Source organism: Montipora capricornis, chromosome 3 (genome assembly GCF_036669925.1).
Source record: "Montipora capricornis isolate CH-2021 chromosome 3, ASM3666992v2, whole genome shotgun sequence".
Lineage (NCBI taxonomy): Eukaryota > Metazoa > Cnidaria > Anthozoa > Scleractinia > Acroporidae > Montipora > Montipora capricornis.
In genome coordinates, this window is record NC_090885.1 from 34,761,616 (window position 1) to 34,771,615 (window position 10,000).

General features: G+C 42.3%; 3 protein-coding genes across 3 annotated transcripts in view; all 3 read left to right on the forward strand.

The window, feature by feature from the left end:
* The window catches only part of LOC138042983 (uncharacterized), a 2,105-nt gene extending 710 nt beyond the window's left edge, over positions 1 to 1,395 (forward strand). The window contains exons 1-2 of the mRNA XM_068889079.1: positions 1 to 556; positions 972 to 1,395. The exon at positions 1 to 556 is cut by the window's left edge and continues 710 nt beyond it. Coding sequence (XP_068745180.1) covers positions 1 to 556; positions 972 to 1,393 — 978 coding nt within the window. The 3' untranslated portion in view covers positions 1,394 to 1,395. The remainder of the gene's footprint in view (positions 557 to 971) is intronic.
* Positions 1 to 10,000, forward strand: part of LOC138042982 (poly [ADP-ribose] polymerase tankyrase-1-like) — a 34,066-nt gene that overhangs the window by 3,651 nt on the left and 20,415 nt on the right. Inside the window, exons 5-14 of the mRNA XM_068889078.1 lie at positions 4,673 to 4,709; positions 5,011 to 5,086; positions 5,494 to 5,588; positions 6,252 to 6,318; positions 6,593 to 6,663; positions 6,852 to 6,967; positions 7,727 to 7,848; positions 7,923 to 8,014; positions 8,810 to 8,888; positions 9,180 to 9,351. Coding sequence (XP_068745179.1) covers positions 4,673 to 4,709; positions 5,011 to 5,086; positions 5,494 to 5,588; positions 6,252 to 6,318; positions 6,593 to 6,663; positions 6,852 to 6,967; positions 7,727 to 7,848; positions 7,923 to 8,014; positions 8,810 to 8,888; positions 9,180 to 9,351 — 927 coding nt within the window. The remainder of the gene's footprint in view (positions 1 to 4,672; positions 4,710 to 5,010; positions 5,087 to 5,493; positions 5,589 to 6,251; positions 6,319 to 6,592; positions 6,664 to 6,851; positions 6,968 to 7,726; positions 7,849 to 7,922; positions 8,015 to 8,809; positions 8,889 to 9,179; positions 9,352 to 10,000) is intronic.
* Positions 1,404 to 4,166, forward strand: LOC138042984 (uncharacterized). The gene is made up of 2 exons (XM_068889080.1): positions 1,404 to 2,611; positions 2,748 to 4,166. Exons 1-2 carry the CDS (start codon positions 1,681 to 1,683, stop codon positions 3,800 to 3,802), a joined length of 1,986 nt encoding a protein of 661 aa, XP_068745181.1. The 5' UTR covers positions 1,404 to 1,680; the 3' UTR covers positions 3,803 to 4,166.

Sequence of the window (10,000 nt, forward strand, 5' to 3'; positions counted from 1 at the left end):
ACAGCCGACTTCAAGAACCTCTCCAGCGAAGTTCTTCGCCTTCGCCTGCAGAGCCTTAATCTTCCTATCACTGGAAGCCGTGCCCACCTGGTTGAAAGGCTGAGGCTGGCCACGAAATCAGCGCCGGCAGCCACCCCTGGTCGCTCCAGAAGTCGCGCTCAGAATGGACGGGTGCACAAAGATAAATCTTTGGCTTCAAACGTACGCGTACGACCGCGTCCGCAGCCCAGTGTCCCTGCAGAACAGGCCGACGCAGAGACTCGCAGTTCCGACGACGACGAGCAGTCGGATATGGACTCAGCAGTGGAAGAACTGTTCGAGGACTTCGAGCCACAAGTCCCCAAGGATGCGGTGTTTTCGCCCGCCCAAATGTCGGCCATCCAAGAGACCGTGTCGGCCTCTGTTAACGAAGCCTTACGGGTCTTTAACAACCACGAGGCCCAAGCCCGTTTCCCGGACGACCTTCGCACTCCTGGTCCTCGTATGCCGAACACAGCGACTCCTTTGGGCCTGCATCGTCCTTTAGAAAAAAGCCTCGAAGACAAAATACTCCGCGGTGAGTACATCGACTTTTGTTTATTACTGCCCGACTTCATGTATCGCTCCCAGGCCCCCGCTCTGCAGTTACGCTACGAGGACTCGTCACCGGGTTCCCAGGGGTCCCCGCTAACTCTGGTTAGGAGGAAAAAACCCGTGATTGACACTTTTCAAAAATGGCTAGACGCCTTTACTGCCTACATGCTGGTGATCGTCGCTGTCCATCCCTCGCGTGCCTTAGAGTTACTAAAATACCAGCAAACTATCAGCAAAGCAGTCACTAAGTTTAAGGGCCTAGCCTGGCTTGCATACGACGAACAGTTTAGACGCCGCGCCGCCTACGACCTTTCAAAACCCTGGGACAAAATTGATCTTGAACTTTGGACAGTCACCTTCTCTGGCCTAGCTAAGCCACATTGTTCTGTGTGCTCTAGCCCGTACCATCCAGCGGAAGATTGCCCCAACCAAGACCCAAGCAGAAAACCTCGCCGTCAAGCCCTTGTCTGCTTTGACTTCAATAAACCTTCCGGTTGTCAACGCCGTTCCTGCTATTTCCCGCACCACTGCCGTCGCTGCGGCTCAAGCAACCACGCCCAGTTCAACTGCTCCGGTCCCAAACAGTCCGCAAGTAGCAACAGACCAGCCAACCCCAGCGATCGCAGCAAGAAATAAGGTGGAGCAACGCCAGCTAGGCTGCAACCCAACTGTATCCACCCCGTTAGATGTTGATAAATTAGTGCTTGAATTAGTTAATCACCCTAATAGCTCCTTTGTTAACAATTTAATCAGTGCCCTCCGGTATGGTACTCGCATTGGTTACCTAGGCCCCCACCAGCCCCGGTGTCGTGTAACTTGATATCCGCCTCTCAACATCCTGAAGTCGTTTCTGGGAACATACATAAGGAAGTGCAGTTGGGAAGAATTGCGGGCCCCTTTTCCTCCCCGCCCCTACCTGACTTGCAGTGTCACCCTATAGGCGTGGTCCCTAAAAAGCACTCTGTCGAATGGCGTACTATTTATCATCTCTCTTTCCCTGAAGGGGATAGTATAAACGACCACATACCAAAGGATCCTTATTCGTTGCAGTACGTTCGTGTCGATGACGCGATCGCTATTCTGCGGTCCCTGGGTCCTGGGAGTTTTATGGCCAAAACGGACTTGAAATCCGCCTTTCGTCTGATGCCAATCCATCCCGAAGACTGGAACCTTTTGGGTATATACTGGCAATCTCAGTACTACATAGACCTTTACCTTCCATTTGGGCTCCGCAGTGCTCCCTTCCTTTTTAACCAAATTTCCGATGCCTTAGAATGGGTTCTTAAACACAACTATGGCCTCCGCCATGTTATACACATTTTGGACGATTTCTTTTTAGCAGAGAAAACTAAATTTGACTGCCTAGGTAGCTTTACTACCCTTCTTAAGGTTTTCATGTCCCTTCGGGTTCCCACCGTCGCCTCTAAGACCCTGGGGCCCTCACAAGTTCTAGAGTTTATGGGCGTTGTACTGGACAGTAACCGCATGGAAGCGCGATTGCCTGAAGATAAACTTGCCAGGATTCAGCAATTATTGGACTCTTTTACCGACCGCCGTTCTGCCCGCCTTTTAGATCTCCAATCCCTTATCGGTACTCTGCAAATCGCTTGCAGAGTAGTAGTCCCGGGTAGAACTTTCCTCCAGCGCATTATAAACCTCACCCGAGGGGTAAAGAGTCGTTTTCATCATATCCGTTTGAACAAGGAATTTTCCAGGGATATTCAAATGTGGAAGGTATTCATCGCTCAATGGAACGGGCGATCCTTCTTCCTTGATTCCCGGGTCACCTCTTCCCCCGACCTGCAGCTCTATACTGATGCCGCTAGTACAATTGGGTTTGGTGGTTTTTTCAATGGTAAATGGTTCCAGGGTAGGTGGCCCCCTAATTTACTCATTAACAAGACCAAAGGGATAAGTATTGAATGGCAAGAACTCTTCCCTATTGTTATCGCCTGTGCACTGTGGTACCCGCACTTTTCCGGCAAACGTCTTCAGTTCTGGTGTGATAACCAGAGCGTTGTCGCTATCATTAACTCGGGTCATTCAAAAGCCCCCAGGGTCATGGACTTGGTGCGTTTCCTGGTACTATTTCCATGAAGCATAATTTCCTGGTTAAGGCTCATCACGTCCCCGGGGCGCATAACGAAATAGCTGACGCCCTGTCCCGTTTTCAGGTTCAACGATTCAGGGAACTCGCTCCCGGTGCCAACCAGACCCCCTGCACCATCCCGCCTTCGTTCATGACCCTCTGAAAGCTGAAGTCCTTAAGTATGCCAACTGGGCCTTGTCGTGGAACACCAACCGCACGTATACCTCTGGGGAGAAACGTTTTATTCAGTTTTGTCTCATGAACCGCCTAGCCACTCCCACAGGTGACATCCTCCCAGCATCAGAGGGAACTCTTATCTATTTTGCTTCCTTTTTGGCCCGTACAGTCCGCCATGGCACGATTAAGACTTATTTAGCTGCCGTTCGCAATCTCCACATTATGTCAGGCTACAAAGATCCCTTAAGGGGAAGACTCCTCCTAAAAAAGATATTAAGGGGAATTCTCCGCTATCAAGGGTCTTCTCGTATCCGCAGACAACCCGTCACCCCGGGCGTACTCTTAGCCATTCGCCCCATCTTACGTAGTTGGCTAGGACCAAGGGATTTCTCCATGATATGGGCTGCCTTTACCCTTGGCTTTTTCGCCTTCCTTAGGTGTAGCGAGTTTACCTATCCGGGGGTGCGCAGTTTTAGTTCTAAGTTTAATCTTACCAAGGACTGCGTTACATTTTGTCCCAGTCTGGTCTGCCCACAGCGCTTGCTTGTTACACTCAAGTCTTCTAAAACGGATAGTTTTAGGGCAGGGCAATCCCTCGTCATTGCCCGTTGCCCTTCTTTGTTGTGCCCTGTCTCCGCAATGCAGCAATACTTTCTCCTCGCCAACCCACGTTCGGGGCCATTGTTCTATTTCCAGTCGGGTCGTTACCTCACACGGTCCTCCGTCACTCATTTACTTCGGGACTCTGCTAGAAGCGCGGGCCTCCCGCATGAGAGCCTTAAGGGTCACAGCTTTCGCATAGGGGCGGCGTCTGCCGCCGCCGCTGCGGGCCTACCAGACTGGTTAATTAAGGTGTTAGGTCGCTGGTCGTCAGATTGTTACCAGCTTTATATTCGCACTCTGGAATCGGTGTTACTTTCTGCTGCTCCAAAAATGGCCAGTGTATCGGGCGATTTTCTTTAGTTTGGCCTTGCTTTGGGGGGATGCATGCCTTGCATGCATCTGTGGCGGTTAAGTCTGCGTAGCGACTTCCCCCAAGCTTTGGCATTGCTTGTGTCTTGCCATCTTATATCCTTGCCTTTATCTTGTCCGATCCAGCCTCTGCTGTGCTGGGGAGATAACAAAGGCTCTGCCAATACTCTTGTTCTATTCCCACGTTTGTGGGGGAATAAGTGAGGCTTTTAGTTTTTGCACCTATTATTAAGTCGCGTAAAAACCTGCCACAGGGCTGTGTCCCCCTCAATTACGCCATATTGTTATTTGCTTATTTGTTGTCGTTACACTATCTAGTCGCGTTACACTCTACTCTTAGTTTAAATTATGGAATAGTGACATTAAGTGAAACTAACCATAGAATAATAACATAATTACAGCAATAATTATTAATTATTACATTATAAGAATTGCTTTGGATGATTAGGAAATTACAACCACCAACCAGTTGTACCATGACTGCTTGTGGGGCTTGACAAACTGTGAGCCAGCAAGTCATGTGAGTCTCACTTTTAAGTCTTAGCAAAGTCTAAGCACCCATTTCAAAGGGTTAGCTATCAATAATTGCATGGCTTGCATGTTGGCTCGCATATTGTACAACCTCCTGCTTGTGTTTGAAAGCTTGGCCTATTAATTTTCATTGGTGATGGCAATGGCCTTTTATCTTGAGTACATTTATGTGTCATGGAAAAGAAAGGGTGCTAATCAGTGATATTATGAAAGCACTCTTGTTTCAACCTTTGATGACCTATGATGAAGACAGTAATTTGAGCGTTGAAACATTGGGGCTTGAGTCGTGTCTTTGCCAACTACACTGACTCATTCTGATTCTGTCAATAGGTGAATACAAAAAAGAGGAACTTTTGGAAGCAGCAAGGTATTGTCACATCAAAAGAAATTGAACATCCTGATCCTGCTCTAAAGTTACGACTTCATGGCCCGGTTGTTCAAAAGCCAATTAACGCTAATCCCAGATTAAACGTTAACCAAGGAGGTTATGTCTCTATTCCCAAATGCTGTTCAATGCCGAAATTCAGCAAAACTTTACATTACAAGAAGTCAATCTTCAAAAACAAAAGGCTTTAGAACGAAAGGGCTTTCAAACAAAAGGCTTTTGAACAACTGGGCCCATACCTGTAGGTTAATTAACTTGTGTTCTTGAATTTTCTTTATTATAGAAGTGGCAATGAAGAAAAGCTCATGTCACTGCTTACACCTCTGAATGTAAACTGCCATGCTAGTGACGGAAGGAAGGTTTGTTACAGGATTGTATCCAGGTTCACTAGTAAACTGATCAGGTATAATAATTATATCTGATCAGTTTGTATGTACCGGTAATAATTATTATTTTTACCGGTACATTCATTTTTATGATATAAACACAAAAATGAAATATAATTATAATAATTTTTATATACCAGGTGAGCTTTCACGTGAAAACATGATATCTTCATGTGTGAAAATGCCACCGCTGCTATGGTTACATAATATATTGCCCATTGTTCTCTGTTTATTAGGACTACAAAAAATTCTTGTGTTGAAAATTATTTCACTTGTTTGCCTCGTTCACTTGTGAAATAATTTATTCTTCAACACAGTTAGAGAAATTTCGTACCCAGCCATGTGATATCCTCTATTTATTGAATTTTGTTGTGTTTTAGTCAACTCCTCTTCACCTAGCTGCTGGTTATAACAGAGTTAGAGTTGTTCAGTTATTATTACAGCATGGGGCAGATGTGCATGCTAAGGACAAAGGGTGAGTTGTGATTCCCCTGCTTGGGATCACTGTTACCAGGCGGAGCCCATTTTTTTCGGGTTACGAAGGCAGACTAAGCTCGTTTGAGAAAGCGGTAACTACACTGTAGGGGTTTGAGCTTAATTAAAGGAAAGGTTGGTTAGTTTAAGTACAGTTTTCGTCTTTGCAAAAAATGCAGGATTTAAAGACTGTTATGGTTATTTCATTGTGCCCTAAAAATATGAGATTAGATGAAAACAGAGCAGATGTATTTTAAGATATTTATATTGTTAAAATCAAACAAGGAGAACATTGCCAAAGATTACAATCCACATGAACCATCTTTTTGCAGGGACTTCATTGCTTAACCTTTTAAGTTCTCTTTAATATACATTGTATTAATACTCATTCAAGGCCTCAGTTTGTCTAGCAAGACTATATTCAACATGGAACCAATGTATTTGTTATTCACGGATGATGTCACACTGATCATACATGTGATCACCCACAATGACATCCCAGCATTGTATTTATAATCACCAGAATAATGGTTTTTTTTTGTGAGGATTAGGGGATGTACTCTGTATGGGAGCAAAATGGAGATGAAGCTGCCTGATTATCTCTGTGAAAGTTACAAATAAATTATCATAAAATGTATTAATTTTGCTCTTGATTTTATTATAGCGGCTTGGTTCCTCTGCACAATGCTTGTTCTTATGGGCATTATGATGTCACAGAATTGTTAATCAAGGTATGCAAACCCTTAAATGCTTATTCCTGTGACCTATTCAACAGTAAGTTATTGTGCTGATCTAGCACGGTGTTTCTTAACATTTTCCTCAATTGGAAAAATTCTTCATAATTTATCATTCACCCAATCAGAAAATAAAAATGCTAATTATTAGAATGACATTCAAATTGTGGTAGCAAACCTAACTGAATGCATTACTAGATTATTTATGCATGATTACTGGGAAAGGTTTATTTGTGAGGTTTGATTATTTACATGTAATTTTCTTTCTCAGCATGGTGCTAGTGTCAATGCAATGGATTTGTGGCAGTTTACTCCCCTTCATGAGGCAGCTTCCAAAGCAAGGTAAAGCCATGGTTACTGCATTGTATCTGGAATGCAAAGTAAGACCCTGTTTTTTATTTATAAAATTTTAGGATTGACTTTCCCTTTGGTGGTTTTCTTGTGCACCACAGATTGCGCATTTTGCATGTAGAGTTGTTACGATGTACATGTATGTAAATGCATTATCACCTTTTTCCCTTCCTTTCTAGGGTGGAGGTGTGCTCTTTGTTATTAGCACATGGGGCTGATCCCACTTTACTCAATTGCCACTCCAAGGCAGCTGTTGATGCTGCACCTACCAGGGAACTCCAGGATAAACTGTCATGTATGTCAAATTTTTATCTCTTACAAAACTGTTACTTAAAGATTTTGATCTGAAATCTGTCTCCAATATTGAGACGATAAGAATTACATAAATAGTCTAGAGTTACTTATTTCATGAGTGTGTGTTAGATATGAGGGGGTAAAGAGCAAATGACATGTGCTAGTCATACAAACAACCAATGTTACTGTATGTCCAACAAGCGTGAATAGAATAGTAATATTAATATTATTGTTGTTTTGTTAAATGTCATGAAACTCTGACCTACATGTATTTCAAATTTATAAAATGAAGTTGTTTTACAATGTACAAGTCATTTTCCTTTCAAGGTCATAAGATATACATGAGCTAATACCTGTATACCGTACCGCCTTTAAATTGTGTAAAATGAATAAAAATACATGTACATAAAAATTAATAACTCAGATAATACACATGCTCTCATCAAAGTCATTAGGTGTATTTGCATGAGAGTACAGCTGTATGTAAACATGGTTGTCACCTCACACTCTCTTCCTTTCCCAGAGGAGGCTATTTTAGAAAAGCAATGGAAGGCGTTTTACGTGTTTGCATAATGTACATTTAGCTCCTGATCTAAACACTGTGGGGTTAGGAGAATTCTCGAAAGTTATGCAAAGCCTCAACTGCATTTTGGGTTTGTATAACTTTGTCGAATATTTCCACCAACCCCCTTTGTGCTCAGATATAAAAAAGAAGAACAATAGTAAAATTAATGTTGTTTCCTTTTCTCTTTTCTTTTAGTTGAATTCAAGGGTCATCAACTCCTGGAAGCAGCTAAATCTTGTGACTCAACCAAATTGAAAAAACACATCACCTCTGAGATTATCAACTTCCAGCATCCTCTCACTTTAGAGAGTTCTCTGGTGAGTGATGCATGGAAAAGGCATTGTGTCAGCTTATAGTCATCAATGAACTATTCTGTTTTCTTTATTTGCAGCATCTTGCAGTGAGTTCTGTTTGCCCAAAGAGAAAAGCTGCCATTGAAATATTACTGAAGAAGGGAGCAGATACCAATCTGCAAAACAAAGAGTAAGAATAAATTAATCTTTAAAGCATGCATGAACTAAATAGGGGTTTCTACAAATTAAGTGACCAACTAAAGTAAAAGTAAAGTAAAGCAACCATATTTAACATCGATAACTGGTAACAGTAATTCAACTGACAAACCTGAGGTTGACGGTGCGTCATTTTATTCCCCCCTCGCCATCAGTGCTCCGTTTTATGGGTATTTAAAGCTATTTAAGCTACACAGAACGGAAAGAAGGCGAAACAAGGATGTGAGATCTGGGAATCGAACTCAGGACCTCTTGCACCAAGGCCACGCACTAACCGACTGTGCCATCCTTGCTCAACAAAGGGCAGAACCGCAGAACTGTGTCAACAAAGGGCAGAACCGCCCCTTTCTCTAAGGGTGTCTTCCTCTAGGCATGCCATTTTTAAAAGAGTGCTCCCAAATGCCACATTTCAAAAGCAATAATTATATAAATTGATGATCATGTTTTGACAAATTTATTTTGACACTGTCAAAACGAGTTTTAATCTTTGGCTTGAAAGAATTTTTTCAATTTAGGGAAAAAAGTAGCCAACTTCCCTAACCAATTCACCCCGGAGAGTGACACTTACAGATTTTACCCTGTCTAACGCCAGACAATTTTACTTGTTAATGCGGGCAGTCCAGGGCAGTTCAAGTGCCAATGGGTTAAGTGAAGCAGCTGACCTTTTCTGTCATCTACCAGTACTTATCAAAACCACTGACTACAGTAGTGAATTATAATATTATTTTTAACACCCTTATTTATCCATAGTTATTTTTGTTGATTGCAGTTCCTTGACACCTCTTCACATTGCATCTGAGAAGTCACATCTTGATGCAATGGAACCTTTAATTAAAAATGGATCTAAGGTACAGTGTACTGGCCAGTATGTTTTTAAAAACAATAATTATAACTATAACTGGAATGTGCAGTTTACAAGAGTTTTAGGGGGTCTAGGCCCACATCCTAGACACCAACCATTACAAACATTGTACAGTGTGTAGCCATAATAATCTTGGCAGGTCTGTATTGTAATGGTAGTGCAAACCATGATCAAGAAATTTCACTGAGGTACTTTGCTTTATCTACCCACAACAAATTCCTTACTATTCATTCAGAAAATCTCACTGAGAACAATGATTTAATTTGTTAAATTACAGGTCAATGCAGTAGATGCTCTTGGTGAGACTGCATTGCATCGAGCCGCAGCGGCTGGGCAGACCTCAGCTTGTCGTATCCTACTCGCTCATGGTGCAGACATCAGTTTGCGATCATTTCAAGGCCACACGGCAGCAGAGGTGGCATCTGAACCAGTGCAAAAGATTCTTCAAGGTAACGTTCACTGTATTGCACAAGACAATCTTTATAGCACAATAACTCGTCTTACATTTCTGCTGCACATCAAGTTTCCTTAGACATTATTGCTTAAGGATAGAGCCCATGCAAGTGTAAAACTACCCAAGAAAGAACAACCAGTTGTGAGGGTGATGATGTTATTTTGTTTGGTGCTTTTTTACAAAGCAGTCATTTATCATACTTTAAGACCAAGTGGATAGTTTGTGAAGAAACTGTTCTTGCCTGCATATTCATGCCGTGTGAAAATAAAATTTAATAATAATAATACAAGGGGATCAGATAAAGTTGATTATTTATAATACATAAGTCATTGGTACCAGTACAACTAGATGTTACTGCAAATATGCATCTAAAGTGAAGGGAAGCGACAGATAGGCCTAAACTTAGGTCATTGCTGTAGGTGTTGGTTTATTACACTGTACATGAGGCATGACCTTTTGAATCTCTCCTCCCTGTCTTACTGGAAATGTACCTTACCAATTAATCAGTTTGGCGCATACCAAATTGAATTATCTGTATTATGGTTCAATTCATATTTATTTGAAATTGTATTTGAATTTGAATTCTCCTTTGTTTCATTTCATGATAATGAATATTTGACAAAGACGAATCAAAATAAACAATT